Here is a 26,662-nt window from a genome sequence, read left to right on the forward strand (position 1 = left end):
CTTTCACCTTCTAATATGTATGTACCAATTTTTTATTTGGCTGTCTATATTGACTTATTTAAAAAGTGAAAGATGATCAATGCATTTTACTCCCTGGTTTACCCTACTTGGTATTATCGCTTTTGCTAGGTGCCTGGTGGCCCCCTTGACAAGGCTCCAGATTCAAATAAAGGTCAGGAAAAGGGAAATCCATGCTACAGAGATATGTGGCGACTTCCTTTAAGCTCAATGGCAAGAGCTGCTACTTTGATGCTGGTCACAAAATCTAGGCCACGAAATTAACGTCAATGCACTTTTAACGCAACACCCTAAACTGGAAATACTGAAGCTAGGTACCTTCTTGGTTCACAACACTCATTGAAAGTGCATTTACCCATTCAGCAAACACGTAGATGGCAATCTCCCCCTTTCCGGTTATCATACTTACATACTTTTCCCAGGGACATGGTTACTGCTCAGTGCTCAGAAGGGAGCGCTGGCCAACATTCTTTACCCTGTCAAGAAGCAATCTCACCTCGACTGAGAGCAGCTGATTTAGCACAGATAATAAAGAAGGGAGACCAAAACATGGTGCACTCTGACCAGATACACCCAGCAAAACATCCGTTGCAACCCTGGCCGACCTTGTGGGATTAAGGGCAAATTGCTCATTGGGCTACCATTGGACACCCCCGAGAGTCGTGGCTGCAATCAGCTACATTAAAATTTTTTAAATGCTTTGTTTTCTTCCGAGCAGATATCCAGGTTGTGAACGCACAAAGATTTTTAATAGCCTTCTCAACTTGTCCTTCCAGCTTCAAGGGTTTCATACATAAATCCCCCACAGGTCTGACAGTCCCTGCACTTCCTTTAAAATTGTTCCATTTAGTTCACATTGCCTCTGCTCATTCTTCCTAACAAAATGCATAACTTCACATTTCAGGGTGGAAGTAAAGGCCGGTAAATGCACAAATTCCTTAAATGTGCTCCCAGCATGTGAGGCTCTCTGATTATTGTTTCAAAAATTATCCCTTTTTTTTAATTAAAAGCTTCAGAATTTCATACTTTTTTCTGATAATGCATCACACCAAAGCAGAGGAGAGGACTTGAAAAAAAGGTGAATATACAAAAACGTATTTTCTTCATTCTGCAAAATATCTCTCATAATGCTGAGCATTTATAAAGCCTCAGCTTGATTTTTTGAGTTTCTGCATGCAGCCAAAAAAAGTAAAGCTGCACCATTACACCCGATTACATCGTCTTTATATTGCGATTGCCAGTCATAACAGATAGGAAAATCTACCCCACACTGTACACATTGCAGAAATTACATCCTTTCTGGGCTCATGCACTAATCATTTATTTGGCACTAATCATTTAATTGTATGTAAAACATAAGTATACTAATTCCTGCACAGATGTGGAGATGCCGGTGTTGGACTGGGTTGGGCACAGTAAGAAGTCTGACAACACCAGGTTAAAGTCCAACAGATTTGTTTTAAATCAGTATCGTCTTGCATCATTGACTTTGTCTACGTATATGTTTCTGGAGCCCACCTCTTCATTCACCTGAGGAAGGAGCTGCGCACCGAAAGCTAGTGATTGGAAACAATTCCTGCACAACCAGCAAGAAATCTAACCTGAAAATAAACACCATTTTCATTGTAGCTCGAATGAAGATACAGGGAGCTGGATTCTCTGTTTGGTGATTGCGGCTATGTCCGCAGGATCGGTCTGGTCTTCTGACCAGAAAGTCAGTGGCGCCCTGCACCGATCCTCCATCTGGTGTGGGGCTAGCAGCCACGCAGCATAAAGGCCCCGGCTTTAACCTGCGGATACAGCCGCAGAATGGCCGGGTCCATGGCTGCGCCGTGCAGCATGGCGCTGACCGCACGCAGAGCCGACCTGCCAAAAACTGCCCCCCTGTAGCCAGCCTCGCCACCCCCAGACCATCACACGCCAGTGCCCCCAGTCCCCACTGAAGTCCCCCCTGCCAGCGGAATGGCTCCCCCCCGCGACTGTGGCGGTGCTGGACTCAGTCCGCAAATGCCATGCGAGGTCCCCGAATGGTGTGAGCACATGTGAGCGACGCTGTCGGGGACTCGGCCCATTGGGGGGGGCGGATCATCGGGGAAGGTCTCGGGGGCCTCCTGAGGCCTGCCATACAGCGTGCACCGTACATCAGCGTGGGGGCAGAGCATCGCAAAAAACGCACCTCCCCCAATTCCGGCGTAAACGGGGATTCTTTGGCTGATGCCGAAATCAGGAAATGCGATTGGGCGGAGAATAGGTTCCACGCCAAATCGCAATTCTCGGTCACCTTGACAGCGATGTCAAATTCGTACTGGAACGCACGTACGGTAAACACCGTTGCATATCATTAGTGCGCCCCACTTGGTATTCTCCGGGGCCTCCAGGATTCTCCGCCTCCAAAGGGCTGAGTTCCTGGCGGCATAGTTCACTTGTGCTTTTAAACATCGTGAAACCGAGTCGTGGCTGATGAGGGAGAGAGAGCGAGGTGGTAGGATACAGGGAGAAGTAACTGTGGGCTGCCGGGCCAGACATAGGTGAGCTGACTGGGGTGGGGGGGGCCCCTGCCAGGGCCGTGGGCATGGAGGTTGGAGGGGGGTGGAAACAAGCCCAGTGGTTGGGATGACCCCTACCGGACTGGGGCGGTGCCCAGGCACCGACCGCCATCTAGCTGCGCACCCACTGACCACCCACCTTGGCCACTGGTTCTGCAGAGTGACACCAGCCATATGGCTGCCCCCACTCCACCACCCCGCGGGCCAGGCAGGGCAACACCCACAGTAGCTCCCACGGGGGCAAGAGGCGGGGGCCGCTGAGCATATCACTGACAAGGGCAGTGCCAGCCTATGGTACCCGTGGCATCAGGGACAGGCACCAGGACCAGAGGCCCCCATGGTGCCGGCCACCAATGGGGTACATGCGGGGGCAGAGCCCACAGTGCCATCTGGGGCCGCCATGTAGCCTGTTGGACCTGGTTGGACACGGGCATGCTAACATGTCGGCCTTTCACCCCTGCAGACAATGGATATTGGGATTCAAACAGCAATGGTGGCCTTCCTGCTAGTCGCCACTGCCCTGAGGGATGCCCTGCAGCTGTACGAGCGGGCACTGCTCGAGGAGGAGGAATCTGCAGCAGCAAAACGTGCAACAGCGGAGCATACTGCAGAGGGACAGACGGCAGCCACCCAGGATGGAGAGACAGTGGTCCAACAGGATGAGGAGGAGGTGTCAAGGAGGCACCGCATGAGGCCTCGCATGTACCGGCACCGCCTGTTATTTGAGGATCTGCTGAACTGGGCATGCCGTCGAAGACTCCTGCTGAGCAGAGAGATAGTGAAATATATCTGCCAGGTGACACTCCTGGCACCGCAGAGATATGGGCGAGGACACCCTCCCAATGACCGTCGAGGTGACAGTTACCCTGAACCTTTACGGCCACGGGGTCCTTCCAGGCACCGAATGCTGTCGTGCCCAAGACCTCAGACCTTGGTGCACAGGTGCATCCATGCCACCACGGAGGCCGGGTATGCCCAGGCGGATCAATACATCTATTTCAGTGTTGACCGGGCCCACAAGGATGCGCGTGCAGTGGGGTTCGCCACCATCGACAGGATGCCCCAGGCTATGTCTCCCTATGAGCACCTGCAGATGACAGCCCGCTCTACAGCAACTGAAAGGGGTTGGTGAACGCACAGCTGATATGCATCATTCACCTCTGTGCCCAATACCCGCGCCTTCATCCTGGCACATTAGACGATTCCTGACCTGTTTGAGACTGGGAGGTTGGCTCCTGGGTGACAGGGGGTATCTACTGCGCTCATGGCTGATGACATCTATCCAGAGGCCACAGACCGATGCAAAGACCTGATCCAACAACGTCCATGCAACCAGGAGCGTGATTGAGTGGTGCTTCAGCCTCCTGAAGATGCAGTTCAGGTGCCTGGACCAATCTGGAGGCGCTCTCCAGTGTGACACTGAGAGAATCGCCCGCATCGTGGTGGTCTGTTGTGTCCTCCACAGCATCGCGCAGCAGAGGGGCAATGTGCTGGAGGAGGACATGGAACACCACGCCTCATCCGCAGAGGATGCAGAGGAGGGAGGCTGGGTAGGACATCGGGTTCAGGCAGGCACAGGAGGCCGCACGACGTGCGCGCCAGGGCCAACGTGCACGGGACGATCTGATCACCTCTAGGTTCACCGACTAGGCGGGGTTGGAGGGAGGGGACATGCCAGAGGCACGGAAACCGCATCCCACCCCCACAACCTCCCCCTGCCTGCAACCCCTTCGTGATATATACCTGCCGCACTACAAGTTGCGAGCCCTGGGTTGACAGTAACAGTGGGTCATTAGTGACCCTGGTGCTCCACATCGTCTGGCAAAATCTGACTCTGGCCCTCGGAGGGTGATCCCTGCATGCGAACTGGCCATTCCATCACACGGACCCATCGATTCTCTGGGTGACGATGGTGGAGACGGTCGGAGTGGGAACCTGGGCACCCACAACGTCAGACCATTCCCACCCCCCAACACCTTTGGCCAGCCCAGACCAGTCCATCCCTCATACCCATCGGACAGAGCACTGAGGCAGGTTCTAACAGTTTTACCAGGTGTTTAATGTGAATAAATATTTGTGTTCCCTAGCCCCTATACTGGTGTCACTTAACTGGTGTCTAACTTTCTGGCCTCACGGGCCCTACCACTATGCCTTTGTGGTTCCCCAGACGGTACAGCAGGAATGGAGGTGGACTGCTGACCCCTGCCCTGCGACTAGGGTCCCTGTTGGCACACATTTCCGATGGGGGCCAGGCCGCTGCTCGGGCGTCCCAGGTGGCGTGGTGCTGCCCTGTTCTGCCTGCTGCCCACCAGAGACGAGGGGGGTTGGGGGGGGGGTCCGACCGAGGTGCGGCGCTGCTCCGGAACCCCCCCTGCAGGAGTCACCCCAGGGGCCCGAGCACCTCCTCCCCCCTCAGGGTGCCCGATCGCCCCCGGGCTTCTCCATGGGATGGGGATGCGAGCGGAGCCAAATCCCGAGGTCACCCCAACACCTGGCGCTGCCAGTCCTGGATGCCCGCTTTGGTATAGACCAGGATCTGAACGTTAGCGGCCATGGAGCAGAGGGAATGGGCCATCCCTGTCTGGGTCTGTGCGACGCCGGCCAGCACCTGGGCAATGGGGCCGATGCTCTCAGCCATGGTCTGCTGAGACTGGGCCACACTGAGGAGCGCCGCTGCAATCTGCAGCTGGCTCTGGCACATGGCTACCTGTGAGGTGGCAGCCCTGCCCTAGGCCATGGCCCACGCCTGCACAGATAGCCCCAGTCCTTGCATAACCTGACCCATGTCCGACAACGTCGCCCCCATTGCCTCCACCACAGGCACGTGCCGTGCGGCTTCGGCCTGGGTGGCACGCATGACCAGCACCATTCCGTGCTCCTGGTTGGACTCCTCCACCTGCCTCTGCAGGTGCTGGAAGCCGCCGTCATCCCCTTCTCTGATCCCTGGGTCTCTGACTGCACCTGAACGAGGGGTGGGAGTGGATATTCCAGGAACCCGGCGCCCGTCTGGGCGGCAGCTGGGGCCGGGCTGCCCTCCGGCCGTCCGGCCCCTCAGCTGCTCCTACCTCCACCTGCTGTACCGGAGCGGCTTTGTGGTGCGCACCAGTGAGTGTCGCAGAAGCCTCCCCAGTAAAGAGCCCAACGGAGGTGATAGTCTCTGACATGGTGGAGGGTGTAGGAGACAGCAGTGATGGAAAGTCTTTGTCATCATCGGACCTGAAGTCCGGAGTCTCCTGTATCATGTTGTGCTGCGTGTCTGTCCTCTGTGTCTTGGTCCCCTGTGTCGTGGTGTGTTGTGTGTCCGTCCCCTGTGTTTCTGTCCCCTATGTTTCTGTCCCGAGTTGTGGTCCTAGTTCTTCTCGGGCAGAGGGCTGTTGTTACGGCTGCCCACCACGTCGGTGCTTTGGTCCCTGGGGGCACCGGCCCTGGCACTGGCTGGGGGCACCAGAGGGCCGGGACCATCGCCGGCTGGTCCTACAAGACACAAGACGGCATGTATGGTTAGACAGACGGACGGGAGTGAGGCGTGCGGTGGTGACGGGATGGGGTGAGGGGGGTGGGGGTGGTGGGAGTGGGCACACATGTGTTGTGAGGGGTCGCATACAGGCAGGGGGTTCTCACTTGGTGGCGCGCCTCCAACCCCCGCATCGGCGACCTCCCGCTCCTCCAGTCCGCCAACAATGTCCAGTGCCCTCCGCTCGGGCACAGTGAGGGGACGCAGTTCTGGTGGTCCTCCTCCAGTCTTCTCCCGCTCCCGGCGGTTATGCGCAGATTTCTCCTTGGGGCGGGGGGGGGGGTCACGTGTGTATGTGGGGGTGGGGGGGGCTGGCGGTCACGTGTGTGTGTGGGTGGGTCTGGCGGTCACGTGTGTGTGGGTGGGCGGTCACATGTGTGTGTGTGGGGGGGGGGGTAGGGTGGTTGGTGCCAGGGACACAGTGCTGGGTACTCACCCTGGCTGCCCTGAGGAGGTCGTGCAGCCTCTTTCGGCACTGTTTATGAGCAACCATGGCGCCACATCAATGACAGACCCGGTGAATCGGCGGCCGCCCCCTCGGGCACTTCACGTTACGCCCGATCCAACACCTTGTGGGTCGTTGAACTGCTCCACCTGGGGGCCCGGTGACGCCATCGTGAAACTCCACGGTTTTCACGACGGCATCAACACTTAGCCCCATTTTCGGAGAATCCAGCCCAATCCGGCCCTTCGTCACTTTTTTGGAGCTTGGGGAGATTGTCACTGAAATCTCCCAGATTTTAAATTTTGTCTGGACTGGGGACGCATAGACACAAACTGGTAAGACCTTTTTTAAACAGCACCCCAATCTCAAAGTTAAATTGAAGGCCCACCCACCCCATTGACATCACAACCGCCGCAGACATGGAAAAGACCCCAAACTCTTGATCGTGGAGGGACAATTTCTGCCCGCCAACCCAACCCCCACCCCCCCGTCTCTAAATGTCAAGGTCAGCACCCCCCTCCCATGACACCAAGCAGGCACGAGGTTGACCCGACCCCCAAGTGAGCGATACCCCGCCACGGGGTCACCGAGGTTCCAGCTTTCAGGACCCCGCAAACCTCTCTGGGTCCCCTTCATGCTCTCCCCCATTTCCCACCCCCCCTCTTTCATGGCCATGACCCCTCCTCGGCCCCTTGGCACACTGGCACTGCCCCAGGCACCCCAAAAATAACTTACCTGAATGCAGAGGTGGGATTATTAAGAGTGCTCTTCTCCCAGAAGAAAACTTCAGGCCGGTATGCTTAATTTGCCGTTTTACTGTTTTTTCCTTCTGACCTGCGGTGCCAAGACTGTCTGGTTCCCAACTGCATCCTTTCCAGACCAATACCTCACTTCTGTCACTACCATTCTCTCTTTTAATTGCCCTATTTCTCCCAATGATCCTTATCAGTGTGGACCATCTACAAGTTGCATTGCAGCACGGTAGTGCAAGTGATTAGCACTGGGGCTTCACAGCGCCAGGGTCCCAGGTTCGATTCCCTGATGGGTCACTGTCTGTGCGGAGTCTGCACGTTCTCCCCATGTCTGCGTGGGTTTCCTCCAAGTGCTCTGGTTTCCTCCCACAGTCCAAAGACGTGCAGTTTAGCCATGCTAAGTTGTCCTTCGTGTCCAAAAAAGGTTAGATGGGGTTACTGGGATAGGGTGGAAGTGAGGGCTTGAGTGGGTCGTTGCAGACTCGATGGGCCGAATGGGCTCCTTCAGCACTGTATGTTCTATGTAACTCATCAAGGTGTCATGGTGGCACAGTGGTTAGCATTGCTGCCTCACAGCATCAGACCTATGTTGACCTGTCAATCTCGGTGTCCACCACAGCTCTATCTAATGCTACTTGGACTCCAATGCCCTGCAAATTTCAATTGAGCATTCTTGTGCCTCAGATCTTATGGATCACAACCTACCCCACAACGACCTGTTGCTATTCAATACCTGTATGCAACAACTGCTGTTTCCTCCAGCCAGCAGTTTATCCATTTATATTCTTCTGACACCTTGGCAAGATGACCCTTCTTCTGCAGCTATAGTACTGTCTTCGGAAATGGACAATTCTGTGCCTAACTTTGGCCGAAGGAGCCGATGACCGCTTATTAGTACCTCTGCTACCACTAACTGCTGTCATGAGTGCTTTTTGATGATTCTGTTGCAGCTTATTTATTCCAGCACAAATAAATGGCAGTTGTTCTTTGCTGTCTCTTGAGTTACATTCCACCATGTCCATGCACAATGGTCTTTGGCAAGCTATTTCAAAAGTTAACAGAGGCAATGCCAGCGACTTAATGTGAGTACATTCACTTTTTAAACCACCCATAAATCTGTCCCGGAATGCACTCTCTCGGAAATCTCCAAAATTACATTGGGAGGACAGATTATTTTCAAAACCATAATAACGGGTGCGATTCCGCGGCCTCGTCGCACCCGACGTTGTATCGGGACAAGGCCATTGAATCTCGCGAGAGACCACTCGTGAGATTTGCGATGCTCGAAACTATGGGTTTGGAAGCAGGAATGAGTTGGCGCGATCCAGATTGAACACTCACTGGGCTGTGCAGCTCGTTTAAATACTGCCAGGGTGCGAGGCTGGCAATGCCAGAGCTTGAGCCCGGAGGGGTCTTACCAGATAGAAGGGGGTTCCCAAGGGCCTCCCCTAGGTTGGGAGGATGGGGAGGAGTGGAGGGGGGGGTCCTGAAAGTGGGATGGAAAGATTGGGGTTGCCAGTGTCATTGTATAGGAGGAGCTGAGCTCTGTCTCTGCTTTTACTTGCATTTTTGAGCTGGCAGCTGCAATGCGTCTTAATTTTGTTTTCAGTTGGAGAGCTGCATTCAAACAAGAAGCTGTCTCTCTCTCTCTCTCTCTCTCTAAAGAATGTCTCCAGATCACTTGATGATTTCAAAGTAATACCTGTTTCTGTAAGGGATGCAAACCTATTGTCTTTGTTAAAAGGGTTTTTTGACTTATGGGTGTTGTTTGGAAAGTTACTAAGGGTTATCTGTAGAGTATTGTATCTTGGGGATTATCAGTGTTGGTAGTTGATAAGATGTTTATTGCGTGTTTATAAAATGTTGACTGGATTCATAGAATAAACATTGTCTTTGTTTAAAAACACTTTTAGATCTCTGTTGCATCACACCTGTAAAGTGGGCCCCTGTGCTCCCCATAACCAAAATCTATTCAAAGTTGTGGGTCAAGTGAACTCCACGATATACTTTGGTGTGCTCTAAACCCTGGCCCATAATACCAGCCAAAATGGCACCCAATCTGCGAGGAGCCTTTCCTCGTCAGCAGGAAATCCCTCCTGGTGTGGCCCCGGCGGAGAAATACTCCCCGAGGCCAAACAAAAACTGCAAAGTGCTACAGCCGCCCAGAAACACCCCAATTTGCGCTCGAAACCGAACACAGAAATTTTTTGGGTAAATCATGCCTAAAATCTCCATCACTGAACAAGGGCGGGATTCTCCGAAAATTGGGCTATGTCCCCACGCCAGCGGGAAAACCGGCTCCAACCACTTCGGCGTCAACAGCCCCCGAAAGTGAGGAATTCTCCAACATTTTGGGGGCTAGGATGACACCGGAGTGGTTGGCGCCGCGAGGTCGCGCATGCGTGGAATGGCCAGCATGATATCGCGCATGCGCGGACCGGCCGGCGTATTTCCACGCATGCGCGGGGTTCCCTTCTCCGCGCCGGCCCCCGGGCAATACCCCGACCGGCGTGGCGGGAATCCCGCCGTCCCCCGAAACGGCGCCGGAGAATAGGGCAGCCGGCGGCGGGGCGGGATTCGTGACTCCTCCTGGGATTGTCCGACCCGGCGCCGGGTCGGGGAATCCCGGCCCAGATTCCTGCTTCCAAACCGTTAGTTCCAAGCTAATTCTTGACCTTTTCATACACTCCTGGCCTGCTTCAATCAGGTTTTAGCGCCCTTTTCCTGACTGCTTGATTAACAGCTGGAGTATCAGGAACATCGAGGACACTATCAACAGTGAAAAACACTCTTGAATAGCTCTGCATATGACCCAAAAGACTCCCAGTTACAGCTGTGCTCTCCCAGTTCACCCAATAATATTGATTCATGCAGCCATCTTCAAGGGGCAGTCTACCCATGTGTAGAAACAGCCTTTTCACCGAGACTGGATTTAAAACGTATTTCTCAGCAAAAGAAAATTCCAATTCCTCGACTGGTTTGCTGGAAATTTCTCCAACAAATTAGTTTGGCAAGAGAATCCAAAATGGTATCCTCGTCGCCAGACTGTGATGATATTACTTGAAATTTATTTGATACATTTTTAAAAATAGAACCAAGAAAAATTATGGCACAGAAAGAGACCATTCAGCCCACTGTGTCTGTCTGGAGGGACTGCTCATGGGGCTGCGCCTGGGCCTGGCCAAGGTGGCTATTAACAGGTCAAAGCAAGGTGGCACAGTGGTTAGCACTGCTGCATCACAGCCCCAGGCTCCCAGGTTCGATTCCCGACTTGGGTCACTGCCTGTCCGGAGTCTGCACGTTCTTCCCGTGTGTGCGTGGGTTTCCTCTGGGTGCTCCGGTTTCCTCCCACAGTACAAAGAGGTGCAGGTTAGGTGGATTGGCCATGATAAAAATTGCCCTTAGTGTCCAAAAAGATGAGGTGGGGTTACTGGGTTATGGGGATAGGGGTGGAGGTGTGGGCTATCCAAGGGCTGGTGCAGACTCGATGGGTTGAATGGCCTCCTTCTGCACTGTAAAATCTATGATCACAGCACTGGGACCCCGATTCAATTTCCACTTTGGGTGACTGTCTGTGTGGAGTTTACACATTCTTCCCGTGTCTGTGTGGGTTTCCTCCGGGTGCTCCGGTTTTCTCCTACAGTCCAAAGAGGTGCAGGTGGGTGAGGTTACAGGACTACAGGGATAGGGCGAGGAGGTGGTGGGATTACAGGACTCTGGGGATAGGATGGGTAGGTGGACACAGGTAGGCTGCTGTTTTTGAGGGTCAGTGCAAATTAATAGGCCGAACGGCCTCCTTCTGCATTGTTGGAGTTCTGTGGAAGCAATGGGTGCTTGACCAAGTTGTCCATCCTGACTGCCTCTTCTGTGATTATGTCCACGCCGGGCTGTCCGTGGAAAGGGAGCACTTCATGTCCACCACTTTGCTTGAGGCCTTCCGCAACTGGTGATACCGCAGTGGCTGGAGTGCCTCATCTCTCCTCAGTAAGGGTCGGTTCATTAGTTAATTAGTCCATTTCACTGTTGTACTCAAAAGAGTACAAGAAGGACTTCTGGGGCACTGGATGTTGGCAGTTAGGAGGCTGATTATACATATAATGCTGCATTCTGTAAATAAACCAACTGCCAAGAGAAGGATTTGTGTCTTGCTTCACCCTTTACCTTCTGGACTGGGATCTATTTTACAACAGGTACAAAGTTCAATGTATGCAGCTTCAAGTTGGGCACAGTGGAACATCATTTTGATGTGCAGAATATTATCGTTGTCATGCATACAAATCTTAAAAGGAATTCTTCCATCTTGCAACAACTATAAACAGCTGGACACATAATAACCCAAATGTCAGGCAAAGCAGCACAAAGATCTTTTGGAGTAATGCTCCCTGTTTTTTATCTATTGTTACTATATTTGCAAGCAAAGCAAAGGGACATGGAGTCATTTACAGCACTAAAGTAGGTTGTTTGCCCCATCAGGTTCATGCTGGCTTCCAGTAGAGCAGACCAATCAGTCCCATTCTCCTTCTCTGTTGCTTTTGCCCTGCAAGTTTATTTCTCTCAAGCGACCACCAAATTTTCTTTTGAAATCATTTGCCATCATTGCTTTCACCACGCTCATGGGCAGTGTGTTCCAGGACATTACCACTCGCTGCGTAAGAAGGTTCTTCCTCACATCCTGTCTGAATCTCTCGTCCAAAACCTTAAATCTGTGTCCCCGAGTCCTTGCACAATCAGCCAATGGGGACAGACTTTCCTGGTCTACATTTTCATTATTTTGCACACCTCTACCAAATCTGCTCTCAGTCTTTATGTCAAGCAGAACAACCCTAGCTTCCCCAGCCTAACATTGTAGCTGAAATCCCCCACCTCTGGAAGCACTCTGGTAATTCTCCTCTGTACGCTTTCAAAGACACTGGAGGAAATACTCTTTTAGTAGCCTGACTGGGGCTTTATAAAAATTCAGAATAACTTATCTGCTTTTGTACTCACAAAAAAAAAATCACCTGACAATTTTCTGCACTAAATTCAATTTGCACCACTTCCTAAGTTTTCACTGTTTCTATGCTTGGCACAGGGTCAATAATGGAAGAATATCAGGGGAAGAATGGCCCAGATCTTGCGGCCCCAGCAGCAGTGAATGCTGAATCGTTTGCAAAGTTCAAGGCCGCAAAAGCACCACAATTACTCGGAAGCAACTCAGAACTTGCGGTTCAACAGAAATGGCTCGATGGAGCCCACATTGATGCTCCTGCTGGGACCTATCACCATGTAAACTTCACCTGACTGCCCAGTACTTAGCCAGTTATTTACACTGAATCATTTAGGTCTGCTCCTAACAGGTGCAAAGCCTAGTCCAAGAACACAGTCCTAGCACTTTCACATTCCCAAAAGCCCAGGCTCCACTCAGTGCCATCCCCTTTGGCACCCAGTGTTCTACCCGCCCACCTTCCTCATCTCCAGGCCTGCTCCACTTCTTTATAATAATAATCTTTATTGTCACAAGTAGGCTTACATTAACACCAGCAATGACGGTACTGTGAAAAGCCCCTAGTCGCCACAATCCAGCACCTGTTCGGGTACACAGAGGGAGAATTTAGAATGTCCAAATTACCTATCAGCATGTCTTTCGGGACTTATGGGAGGAAACTGGAGCAACCGGAGGAAACCCATGCAGACACAAGGAGAACTTGCAGACTCCGCACAGATAGTGACCCAAGCCAGGAATCGAACCCGGGACCCTGGAGCTGTGAAGCAACAGTGCTACCCACTGTGCTACGGTGCTGCCCTTCTACGCCCCCAGACCCCACAGCACCCCACACCTCCACCCATAGCACGGCAAGCTCTGCTCGCCATACTGACATCACTTCCACTCACTGCGCCCCCACTCTGCAAACACCTCTGGCGCAGCTCACTGCCCCTCCTTCCACAACCTCTGCCACCCCAGCTCTGTATAACTCCTCCCTCTGCTCTTCTCTGACATTGAAAGGACTGACAAATCAAGGGTGCAGAGAAGAGGGGGTTTGGCAGAGCCAAGAGGGGGGCATTAAGGGAATGAGTGCTGGGCAGTTCTTGGGGAGGGGGCGGGGGGTAATGAAGGACATTGAGCAGAGCTGGAGATGGGGAAGAGAGAGGTAAGGAGCTTTCAGGCAGGGGGGGGGGGGGGGGGGGGGGGGAAGAGAGAGAGAGAGAGAGAGCGCTGAAGTGAGGGGAAGAGTCAGGGATGGGGAGGGAGTTGACCTGTGCTGGGGATGGGGGGATAGTGAGCAGAGCTGGGGTGATGGCAGGAAGGGATAATGGGGGCTGGAATTAAAAGTTGAATGAAGGAACCCTTATAAACATCTGTAAACATTAAAAAAACTTTAAATGCTTAAAAGAGCAGTAAATACTTGAAAACACCTGTAAACACCTGGAAGCACAGGAAAATACCTGGAAGCACATGACAACACCTGGAAGCACTTAAAGGCAGTTAAAAGCACTTGTAGACATTTGAAAACATGTCAACACTTGTAAACTCTTGTAGATATTGCACCTACCAGAACACAGAGACGGTGCTGAACCTCAAGAGGCATGCCTTCTTCCAATTATGTGGTTTGCGACAACTGCATCTCTAGACTTGTCCTCAGTGTTTGCTCTCTGCTGCAGCTGGGGGGCAAATCCTAATTGCGCCAGCGTAAAAGGGTAACAGTATACTTTCAAACCAGTACTGATGTGATTGTGGATTCTTGTTCAAATCTCGCCACCATTAGTAACTTCAGTAGAGAACTGCAAAGGCGGGTCATTAAAACACATGCCAACAGACAGTCTCTAAATTGCTGGTGCTCTGGGTTCTGGCCCCACTCTCCAGACTTGTGCAACACATTGAGAGTTAATATTTCAGTCTGGTTCTGAGGCAGAATCTGTTTTAGCTGCTATTTTTAAGGTCTGCTTCACAGATGGACATAAAAGATCCTATGACACTACTTCAAAGGAAAGCGCAGGATTTCTCGGTAGTTACCTGCCTAAAATTCATCCCGGTTTAGCTCAGTTGCTGGGCAGCTGGTTTGTGATGCAGAACAAGGCCAATATCGCAGGTTCAATTCCCGAAGCGGCTGAGGTTACTCTCAACCTTGCCCCTCGCCTGAGGTGTGGTGGTCTTCAGGTTAAATCACCACCAGTCAGCTCTCCCCCTCAAAGTGGAAAGCAACCTATGGTCATCTGGGACTATGGCAACTTTATTTTTTCATCCCTCAACCAACATCATTAAACCACACAATGTCATCCTTAATACATTGCTGTTTGACAGAATTTACTATCTGCGAATTGGCTTCCACATTTCCTACAAGCCAACAGCAATTAAACTTCAAGACTATTTCATTGACTGTGAAGCTTTTTGGGATATCCTGAGACCATCAAATATCCTATTTGGTACTCATTAGCAGTCATGCAATCATCCATAACTTCACTGTAAGACATTTCTCGCCAGAATACTTCATTGTCAGTGAAATATGATTAATCTTTCTAACATTGCATTTAAATAACTGAAGGTCCACAGTCAGAAGCACTGACAGTAGTAATATTACTGCAGGAAAACACCAGCATGGGCACATATTCAAAGTGTACAGAGACTGCATGGTAGTAGATCACAAAATATACATGTTAGGCATATACTTGACTAATGGAAAGAATCTAATGACCGATCCCCCAGATTTCTAATTTCATCAATTAAACTTACCAAAGGAACAGTTGCTGATGTGACAAAAACAGAAGATAACTGTAGCTCTGTCTAATGATTTACTGGGTTAGCTTAAATGAATTTATCGTCCCATGTTGAACTTTCTGCCTGAAATGCGCATCAGGATTTTAGAGACTGAGATTAGTAGAGACCAAAGGATTTTTATGCACAGATAAAAGAGCATTGTGTATTATCTTCTAATGTGCGCATGCACAATGTATCTGAAGTGAAAATTTGTAAAAACCTACCCGATTGCATCCTTTAATTGAAATATTCAAGTTGGAGTCCAAGTTATGGTTCCTACTGGTATGAGATTGTTTAATTGGCGGAACTGCAGCAAATTGTGTTGTTTGTTATAGTTGTCATTGTGGAAGGCAGACTGGGCAGGATGGAAACATTTCATAGAACCCCAATAGTGCAGTGGGAGGGTATTCGGCCCATCAAATCTGCACCAACCCTCCGAAGAAGTACCCCACCTAGGCCCACTCTCCCACCATAACCTGCACATCTTTGGACACTCTAGGGTAATTTAGCATGGTCAATCTACGTAACCTGCACATCTTTGGCAGTTCTATATCTGTGGAACAAGCTATCCTCCAAAGCTATATTCACCATGCCACAGAAGATTCTCATGGCTGAAATGGGTGGAAAATATGGGCGGAATTCTCCGATGCCCCAACCTCTTGTTTCTCGGCCGCATGGCATTCGCTGGCGACGGGATTATATCCTCCCGCCACTTGTCAATGGGATGTCTCTTTGAAACCACCCCACGTGCCGCAAAATCCGCTGGCAGGAGGCCAGCGGGTAAAGTGAATCCCAACAACCAGAGAATTCTGGCCCATAGTCTCCTGAAGCCCTCACTTAAGAGTTCAAAGTTGATATGCTGCTGCTACATTTGGCGAAGAATTTACACCATTGGCCTCAGTGTTAAGGTACACTTGTGAGGAAGTGATGCACAGGGCCCTGAGGTGGTTGGAAACTGCAACATGGCCTCTTGAATTTTTCCAGCATTTGCACCAACTGGTTTCTGACATCGCAAACAACTGTTAGAAGCTTGCAACTTCTGTCTCCAACTGGTGAACAAGTTGCACAATCATTTTCAGGTGTCAGTCCTTTGCTCCAAGCACCACTGCCATGTAGAATTTGATCGACAAGAACTACGTGTAAAAATTCCACAGCAACCTCAGGCTACTTACATCTATTTTTATCCAGTTATCTCCCTCCTGGAAGTTCCTGAAGGAATACAAAATGATTAGGGGGTTGGATAGGGGGGACAGTGAGAGCCTTCTCCCGCGGATGGAAATGGCTGGCACGAGGGGACATAACTTTAAACTGAGGGGTAATAGATATAGGACAGAGGTCAGAGGTAGGTTCTTTACACAAAGAGTAGTGAGGCCGTGGAATGCCCTACCTGCTACAGTAGTGAACTCGCCAACATTGAGGGCATTTAAAAGTTTATTGGATAAACATATGGGTGATAATGATATAGTGTAGGTTAGATGGCTTTTGTTTCGGTGCAACATCGTGGGCCGAAGGGCCTGTACTGCGCTGTATTGTTCTATGTTCTATGTTCTATGAATACTGTGAAATTTCACATAATTGTGGGGCTTTTCATTCAACCACATTTGTACCACTTTTTAAAGAGACAACGGGCTGATGATAACCCAGGAAACCTTCTCGCCTGTTTGTAATCAAGGACACAAGTGACTTAAAATTACCCTGGCAACATTTACCCAAGACTTCATGATGGAAAATGACAACGGGGCAGAAAAAGATGTTTTTGAATATTTCTGAGTGAAGACAGACGCCCCTTAAAATGGTCACCATCCAGGCAGCACGGTGGCGCAGTGGTTATCACAGCTGCCTCACGGCGCCGAAGTCCTAGGTTCGATCCCGGCTCTGGGTCGCTGTCTGTGTGGAGTTTGCACATTCTCCCCGTGTCTGCGTGGGTTTCATCCCCACAACCCAAAGGAAGTGCGGGGTAGGTGGATTGGCCATGCTAAATTGTCCCCGAATTGAAAAAAATGAATTGCTACCCACTGCGCCACTGTGTGGTCCTCTTCCTGCATCATGTGGTAAAGCTGTGCGATATTGTGGAGGGGAATACCTGAAACCACTGGCCATCATTACTTGGGAAGCACCTAGACTCGTTTTGACACCAGAGAGGAAAAAGAAAAGACAACCTACGATGGACACAGATGCTGCTTCTTCTTTGCCTTCCCTTTCTTTGAAGACTTCTTGCTGGACAAGCCGAGTTCAATCCAAATGCAGAAGATAACGAAGAGGAGGGTTTTCTTGATCAGCTCCATTCCTGAACGGATTGGTCTGGAACAGTCCTAATCTGCAGCAAGGGGGGAAGAAAATGTCAGTCAATGTTCATCATTTTCAGGAGCTCCATTTTGCGAATGACAACACCGGGAAAGACTAGACAGATGTAACATGTGTGCATGGGTCCACGTCAGAGCGTGTGCGCAAGATCGGTGGGCCAACACGGCGGTCCATAAGCTCGGGAGCAGCAATGTTAAAGAGTTGCCACACGTAAACCACGACTGGACAGGAAATCTTCAACCGCATTCATTATTTTAAAAAAGAAAAATGTCCCGGTTGAACCATCACCGATACCGTGAACCTGCCGTGTCTTTTTTTTTTGCTCCCCAGGAAAACATTTCTCTTCCAAAATTCAAAGGTTTTAAAAGCAAGATAAATACGCGACGTCTGATGTGTTTAATTTATGGTTTACGGAGCACATTACACATGAATAACATGACATTGCAGGTCGACGGGGAAGCGCTTTACAGTCGTAACTGCGGCGGAGGCGGGCTGCATCCTTCCACAAATTCCAGCCGCTCTTGTAAACAATAACCCCCCCCACTCCCTCCCCTCAGAACATGAAGCTGCAGCCGGCCGGAGCCTGGAGGCTGTGGGCATCGGGACCAGCACAACATGAAGCAACAAATACTGAGGGCGATGGCGCCTTGAACACACACACAGCAGCTCCTCTCACATCAGTCGCAGGCACATCTGGGGGGGGGGGGGATATATATATAAACAATCTGACTGTTCCTATACTCACCGTGAACGTTGGTGCAATTCTTTTTTTCTCCCCCCTCACAAAAAAAAGCCGAAATCTGAAGAGCCCCCGGAATGTGCCTTGTGCTTCTTATCCATCAGCGACTGAGCGCTCGACTTTGGACCGCTCTGGTAAAGCGGGGCGAGCTGCATGCAACCTTCACTTGCCCTGACCTCAATCCTGCCACTGCACCTTCAATCCGCCGCACCATTGACACGCCGGCTGGTATTATTTTGTGTGTTGTGTGTGTGGATGATACTGTTTCTCAAGATGGAGGAGCAATGTGTGTGCACCTGCTACATGCGCAGTCGTCCCAACACATCAGGGGAAAACGGGCAACGCTGCTGTTCATTTTGCAGTCCGGATCCTCGATCGGGTCATCCCTTTGCCCTGAACCCAAGGGGTTTTGCAAAGTAGCGTAGTCAAATGGTGAACAGCAGTGCTGTTTGATGTTCTTCCGGCATTACCCTTCCTTGGGTCCTTTCCCTCACCATTACTCTGTCCCCTTACACCAATTCTAAAGCGAAGCTGGCATGACTACATTAAAACACTGCTTTCGGGTAAATAGTCTCTTGAACAGAGGGCTGTGCTTCTCAGGAGTGCTTGCAGCAGTGTCACACAAAATGAGCTGTTCCAAGCTTCTGGCACTACTATCATTGAACTCTTGTTGCACCCTGCATGACTGCCAGACAGAAGGTCTCGTGACCCGGGGCCTTATCTTTGAGGTAAAGTATCAACATTGCTCCCCATAACATTTTGTTTCCATCACTTCTTTTTTGGCAAGATATATGGAAGGTGAAATTGGATGTTCTTTGGTCCTGTCTTACTCAGGCCTCACACATCACCTCGTGTTTCTGGATATTGAGGTCTGCATCAATGCCATTTCCAGTTGTAGCCCAACTGGGGGAAAAAGTCATTCACTTCACTTCCCATTTCCATTCTTCCCTTGCCCTCAATTTCTACAGCTCCAATTCTTCCCTTCCTCAACTTCTCTGTCCCTATTTCTGGACACTGGCTGTTGATTCATGCCCACTATAAAAAACACTTTCTTCCACAGGTATCTTGACTTCAATTCCTCATGCCAAGTTTCGGTAAAGACTCAATTCCATTCTCTCGGTTTCTGCATCTCTGTCTCATCTGTTCAGGCAATGCCACATTTCCTTTTCATTAATGGATTATCGGCATCGCTTGCTACGCCAGATTTCGTGTCCATGTCTAATAGCCCTTAAAAAGGTGGTGGAGAACTGCCTTCTTGAACCCCTGCAGTCCATCTGCGGATGGTGTTTCCACAGTGCTGTTAGATAGGGAGAACCATGATTGTGACAATGGAAGAACGGTGATAAAATTGAAAATCAGGCACCTGCCGCCCTTGTTCTTCTGGGTGGTAGAGATTGTGCATTTGGAAGGTGCTGTTGAAGATATCATGGCAAGTTACTGCTGTGCATCTTGTAGGTGGTACACACTTTTGCCATTTGCCAAATGTGAAGGGAATGAATTTTTAAGGTGGAGAGGTTGTTCAGAAATGGGTTGTTTTGTCCTGGATTGTGTAAAATTTCTTGAGTGTTATAAGCTGCACACATCCAGGCAAGTGGAGATTATTCGATCATACTCCTGATTTTGTCAGTGATGGAAAAGCTCAGGATGTGGGTTACTCATTTCACAATTCCCAAGCTCTGACCTGCCATGGTATTTGTATAGCTAGTATTGTTTCTGGTGAATGGTGACCCCCTAGGATGGTAATGGTGAGGGATTCAGAGATGATAATGCTGCTGTACATCAAGGACACATGGCTAGGTTCTCTCTTGTTGGAGATGATCATTGTCTGGTATTCATGTACCTCATATGTTTCTTGGCACTCAACAGCCTAAACCTGAATGTTGGCCAAGTTTTGCTGCGTGTGGGCTTGACTGTTTTGTTACCTAAAGAGCTGCATATGGAATTATATAATGTGCAACCATCATTGAACACCTCCCATTTATGTCCTTATGATAGAAGGAAGGTCGTTGATGAAGCAGCTGAAGATGGTTCAGCCTAGGACAGTACCCTGAGGAACTCCTGCAGTGATGTCCTAAAGCTGGCATGGGTTTCCTCCAACAATCACAATCATCCTCCTTTATTCCAGGTATGACTCCAGCCAGTAGAGAGTATTCCTCCTGATTACCGTTGATTTCAATTTGCTGGGGCTCCTTGATGCCACACACAGTCAGCTGCTACCATTGATGTCACTCTCATCTCTTCTCTTGAATTCAGCTCTTTTCTTCACATCTGAACCAAGGCCGTAATGAGATCTGGAGCTGAGTATTCCTGCTGGAACACAAACCAAATATCAGTCAGCAGGTTATTTAAGAATAGTTATAAATGGCTGATGAGCAGTTTCAACACTTACATGATAACAATATCTGAAGTTATGAAATTTCTGACAAGTGAAGACGATGGCAAGGAGCTCCTTCTCGATTTGGGTATAACGTGCCTCGGTGTCAATGAAAACCTTTGTTGCGAACGGTACTGCTTTGCCATTTTGGATGCAGATCGCACCAAGTCCATGCTTGGAGGCACCTGCTGATAAAGAGTACAGGAGCTCGAACATTGAAATATTGTCGCACCGGAGGAGCTGAGAGTGCCTCTTGAGCTGGGTTAACACAACGGTATGGTGTTCCTGCCAACACCATTCAACATCTTGGTGGAGCAGCTGGTGAATGGGTCAGATATCCTCACTGTAGCAAGGACTGAACTTTGAATGATAATTTCTCACACCTTTTATTTATTTATTTTTTAAATGTAGAGTGCCCAATTCATTTTTTGCAATTAAGGGGCAATTTAGCGTGGCTAATCCACCTACACTGCACATCTTTGGGTTGTGGGGGCGAAACCCACGCAAACTGGGGAGAATGTGCAAACTCCACACAGACAGTAACCCAGAGCCGGGATCGAACCTGGGACCTCAGCACCGTGAGGCGGCAGTGCTAACCACTGCACCACCGTGCTGTCCTAATTTCTCATATCAAAGAAACGTCGCAAGGCGTGCTTGTTCTAGGGATTGGCCATCTGTTGTATGACCGTTGCTTTGTCTGGATCTCGCTACACCATCGGCTATAAGCAAATGACCCACATAAGTACCCTGAATGACCTTGAGTCTGCATTTAGCAGGGCTGAGGTTTAACTGTATTGTCCTGATTCTGTCAAGCACTAAACTTAGACACGCATCATGTTCTTACATTATATGACCCCAGACCAGGATGTCATTGACGATGATTCTGCTGTGTTGTCCTGTGAAGTGCAGTTCCATACATTGTTGGAAGACCTTGCTGCCAGTGGAAATTCCATAGCCATACAAAGAAAAAATTATCTGCGTACCAGAGACATGAATGTGTGAGTTTCAAAGATTCTTCATCCAGCAGGTTTGGCACAAGCCACTCTTCACATCCAAGATGGTGAAGACATGACCTATTCTACTGGCTTCATGGGGTGGTGAGGTCTGAGCAGTGGCTTATTCAGATGCACTGAGTCAATACAGACCGTGACATTTTTTTTACTGCAGCTACAATTGCCAAAACCCATTCTCTGTCCTCATCCATGGGGCTATGACGTCCAGTGCTGTCATGAAGTCCAGGTCATCGATTACTTGCTGCCTCATCGCTAGGGGTCTCTTCCCAGAGCACAGAGCTCAATCGTAGCACAGTGGTTAGCACTGTGGCTTCACAGCAGCAGGGACCCCAGTTCGATTCCCGGCTTGGGTCACTGTCTGCGGAGTCTACACGTTCTCCCCGTGTCTAAGTGGGTTTCCTCCGGGTACACCAGTTTCCTCCCACAAGTCCCAAAAGACGTGCTGTTAGGTGAATTGGATATTCTGAATTCTCCCTCTGTGTACCCGAACAGGCGCTGGAGTGTGGCAACTCGGGGATTTTCAGAGTAATTTAATTACAGAGTTAATGTAAGCCTACTTGTGACACTAATAAAGATTTATTATTATTATTAGAATCAATTTATCTAGTCTTATGTGATACAGTACAGGTTGCTTCCCAATGATGTTGCAGTTGAATGTGTCTTTATTTTCCATCATTTCTGGAGCCTGTGCTGCAGAGTATGTATGTCTGGACCAAGGTGGATTAACCCCAGTGTGATGCTGTCCCGAAGACCCAAAAGTGGCTTCACATTTTGGTCAACGACGTGAAACTGAAAACTGTCCGCTGTACAGTGGAGAGTGACCATGGTGCAGTGGGCCGTTTGTCTGCCATACGTCATGAGGTCCACTTGAGTGTTGGGATTTGGTGCAGTATATGGGTCGATTCCCACAAATCGCCCCCGCAAGGAACAAATCCTTCATTTCCTTAATCCCCCTCTCATTCCACCTCTGAAACCTCGCATCCATCTTCTCTGGCTCAAACCCATGATTCCCCCTAATCAGCATTCCCTCTTAGCCGGCCTCAAGCTTAAAATGCTGCCTAAACTGCCTCCAAATCTTCAATGTGGTCACCACCACCCCACTCACCAAATACTTTCCTGGAGCTATCAGAAGCGGCGCCGTTGCCAGCTTCCGCAACCCCAACCCCCTAAACGAGCTCACCTCCACCTTTACAAACTGGACCTCCCATTCTTGCTCCAACCCCACACCTACTCCGCATTCGCCGTCCAATAATATTACTCCTAGTTTGGGAGGCCTAACCCCCCCACCTGTCATCCTCTCTGTAGAACCACCCTCCTAATCCTGGCCACTTTCCCCCGCAAAATGAACGAGTAGATCAACTTGTCCACCCCCTTGAAGGACTTTGATAAAAAGACTACAGGTGCTAAAATAAAAACAAGAATCACAGCAAATCCTTCATTTTAACTGCGTGGACCCGGCCCGCCAACGACAGAGGGAGGTTGTGCCACCTTGATAGATCGGCCTTCACCCTCCCCACCAAACAAGTGGAATTATAGTTTCGGAGCCCTCCCCAATCTCGGCCACCTGCACCCCTAAATACCTGAAGTGGGTTGCCGGCAAACAGATTGGCAACACCCCACCCCCGTCCCTACTCCCAGCAGTGGGACCATAAAATACTCGCTCTTGCCGAAATTCAATTTATACCCGAAAACGTCACGAATCTTTGGAGCAGATCCATTATACTCCCCACCGACGTGCTCGGTTCCGACATATTCAACAGCTGATCATCGGCATATAAGGACACACTATCTTCCTCACCACCAAACTATCCTCTTCTACAGCCTCAAGCTCCTTAGTGCAATGGCCAAGGGCTCTCTAGCCAATGCAAACAACAGGGGAGACACGGGCACCCCTGTCCCGTACCCTGATGTAGTGCAAAGTACCCCGAGTTCATGCTGTTAGTGTGAACACTCGCCATCGGCTCCTATACAACAGCCGCACACATGCCATGAACCTTGGCCCAATTCCAAATCTCTCCAATACAGCCATCAAGTAACCCCACTCTACCCGAACAAACGCCTTTTCTGCATTCAGTGCCCCCGCCACCTCCGTCTCCTTTCCCTCCGCTGGGGACAGGATCACATTCAGCAACCTACTCATTTTCGAGAACATTTGCCTTCCCTTGACAAATCCCGTCTGGTCCGCCCCAATCAGCTTCAGGAGACATCCCTCCAGCTTCACCACCAAAACCTTTGCCAATATCTCGGCATCTACCTTGAGTCGGAATATGGGCCTGTACGACCCACTCTCCACTGGATCCTTATCCTTCTTTAGCAGCAACAAAATAGAACCTTGCCCCATTGTTTGCGGCAAGACACCCCTACCTATTGCATCCTTAAACATTCCAATTATCAGCGGCGCCAACTTGTCCTTAAAATTCTTATAAAATTCAACTGGTACTGCCACCTTCCCTGTCTACATTCTCCCAATCACCTCCTTCATGTTCTGTTCCCCCACTGGCCCCTCCAACCCTGCTCTATCATCCTCTCCCAGCCTCGGCTACACCATCCTTTCCAGGAACTCCCTCATCCTCCTGCTCTTCCCTCGCACCTGAACTATCCCCCTTGCCACCGCACCCCTCCAGAGCTGCCGGCCAGCATACGTCCTGCCTTCTCCCCGTGCTTGTAGACCACCCACCTCACCATTCTCTTTTTTAAAATAAATTTAGAGTGCCCAATTCATTTTTTCCAATTAAGGGGCAATTTAGCGTGGCCCATCCACCTAGCCTGCATATCTTTGGGTTGTGGGGGCGAAACCCACGCAAACACGGGTGAAGCATACAGAGTGTAGGACTACTCAGTAGAGAAGATGCGTGGAGAGATCTGTTCAGTCCATAAGAGTAGCATTGGGGAGTCTGGTAACAGCGGGGAAGAAGCTGGTTTTGAACCTGTTAGTGCGTGTTCTCAGACTTTTGTATTTCCTGCCCAATGGAGGAGGTTGGAAAAGAGAATAACCCGGGTGGAAGGGGTCTTTAATTATGCTGCCCGCTTTCCCAAGGCAACGGGAGGTGTAGACAGAGTCAGTGGATGGGAGGCGTTTTGCGTGATGGACTGGGCTGTGTTTACAACTCTCTGTAGTTTCATACGGGTCTTGGGCCGAGCAGTTGCCATACCAGGCTGTGATGCAGCCAGATAGGATGCATTCTAATCTGAAATCTTTTCCTGGATTTCTTTGATGATTTTTGGTACCAGGCGCATGCTCATGGTGGAGCTTACAAGTCCATCGCCTGTCTTTGCATTTATTTCTCTGACCAGAAATTATGTTTGTCATGGTGAGCCCATGTTCAATGCACATGGTAAGGAGGTAGATGTAGTGTTCTATTACTTCCTTGATGATGAAGGTACACATAGAACATGGAGATATTGTTACTACAAGTATTCTTAATGGTGACCATGCATTTCTATGTACAAACGATTCCATCTCCGTTACTGATGTCAGTCCTTTTGTCCGTCCTGTTACCAAGTTCCCTGCTCCAGTCAGTCCCCTGGTATATATATCAGTCCTCGTCTGATTCCACCTGCTGGCGGGAGGTCATAGCTGTCCCGACATGTACTGGTCAGTGTCTATATACAGTGGCACTATTACTTACAAATATATACATTGGTACAACTATGTACAATTATACATAGATATGCCTATTTGCATATCACCACAGTAGAGACCATTAGCAATTTATTTCCCCATTTCTTCTTTCCAAATGGTGCCTTTTCAGACAATAAAGTTGCATCCAACTCTGACACTAAACTTGTAGCACAATGGCTAATACTGTTGCTTCAGAGCTCCAGGGTTCGATTCCCGACTTGGGCCACTGTCTGTGCGGAGTCTGCACGTTCTCCCCATGTCTGCGTGGGTTTCCTCCGGGTGCTCCGGTTTCCTCCCACAGTCCAAAGATGTGCAGGTTAGGTGGATTGGCCATGTTAAATTGCCCTTAATGTCCAAAACGGTTAGGTGGGTTTACTGTGTTACGGGGATAGGGTGGAGGTGTGGGCTTAAGTAGGGTGCTCTTTTGAAGGGCCGTGCAGACATGATGGGCTGAATGGCCTCCTCCTGCACTGTAAATTCTATGATTCTATGAGATGATAAACTCTCCCACTGGGATCACCTTGTCTTGTTTTGGGACAGCGGCCAGGACAGAATTCAGATCTGCATGCAAGAGCTCTTTGTTTTTGTCAATAGTTTCATGTGTGGGGAGCAGAAGCACTGGTGATTTTGGCCCAATGGTTCTGACGAAGTGGAAGGTGTAACGTCGTGAGCCATTTATTAATTAATTGAAGTTCCGTCTGTATATCTGTGATACTCTTTAGGTTGAGAATGCAATGACCCTCCGCTGGTTTCCTTTTAGAAAAAGAAGTGTATCTTCCATCTTTCCTCTCGAAGCTAGCCTTCTGCAGGGAGCCCGACAGCAGCAACATTAATGTTGCATCTTGCAAGTTCCCAAATATTATGGTGGCTCTCCTTTCCGGAAATTCACTGTTTTGTTTTCCAGTCAGGATAATTTAAAAGAGAACTTTTCCTCAAATTAGGTGAACCCTAAAAAGGACTGCCGAGTGATGGATGCTGCTGTTGGGTGCTACTTCTGTCCCATATCCAAGAACTCAGTGATTATTAGGCACCACCGCCCCTACATGCAGATCTGTAACTAGAAACCTCTAAGTTTACAGTCCCATCTCCAGCATCAGTCGTCCACCGTTGTAGGATTTTTTGGTGTCCCTGGCAGAGAACTGTAGAAGACTCTTTTAATGCGAGATAATTGGTATATAGTGGACGACCACACAATCTTGTAGGGTTGGCAATCACTATCAGGCCATGGTAACTGGGGATTGTTAAATCCCACCGCAGTTTTCATCTGCCTTCACTGCCATTGTTGTGCACATGTGCCTCATTCATCCGCCTGTTCCACTGTTGAGGATTTGAAAATGAGCAGCAGACCCATGTCGCACAGGTTTGGGCTGGGATGGTCTTGGTGAAATGGCAAGTTGTGAATAGAGCCACAACCTGCCTGCCGCACTGGGATGTACCTCCAATACCTGGAGGAAGGTATGACTCAGTAGAGCTCTTGAGCCAAGAGTGCTATTGTTGAATCTGCGATAAGCAGAATGCATAGACGGTCTTAGAAATTAAAGAACAAGGTTTCTTCCAGTACAATTACAATACTCCTCCACTTTGCTAAGCGTCTCCTTCCCGA

The 26,662-nt window shown here is 49.7% G+C and overlaps 1 protein-coding gene across 2 annotated transcripts in view; it reads right to left on the reverse strand.

Moving 5' to 3' along the window:
* The window catches only part of glrbb (glycine receptor, beta b), a 232,678-nt gene extending 213,989 nt beyond the window's left edge, over nt 1-18,689 (reverse strand). Inside the window, exons 1-2 of one of the 2 annotated variants that reach the window (XM_072495794.1) lie at nt 18,057-18,689; nt 17,171-17,324 (exon numbers count right to left, since the gene is read on the reverse strand). In XM_072495794.1, coding sequence (XP_072351895.1) covers nt 17,171-17,292 — 122 coding nt within the window. In that variant the 5' untranslated portion in view covers nt 17,293-17,324; nt 18,057-18,689. Of the gene's footprint in view, nt 1-17,170; nt 17,325-17,735; nt 17,757-18,056 lie in introns of those variants that run through there. The other variant, XM_072495795.1, reaches the window with a different exon arrangement.
* Nucleotides 18,690-26,662: the final 7,973 nt, after the last annotated feature.

This window comes from Scyliorhinus torazame, chromosome 3 (assembly GCF_047496885.1).
Source record: "Scyliorhinus torazame isolate Kashiwa2021f chromosome 3, sScyTor2.1, whole genome shotgun sequence".
Lineage (NCBI taxonomy): Eukaryota > Metazoa > Chordata > Chondrichthyes > Carcharhiniformes > Scyliorhinidae > Scyliorhinus > Scyliorhinus torazame.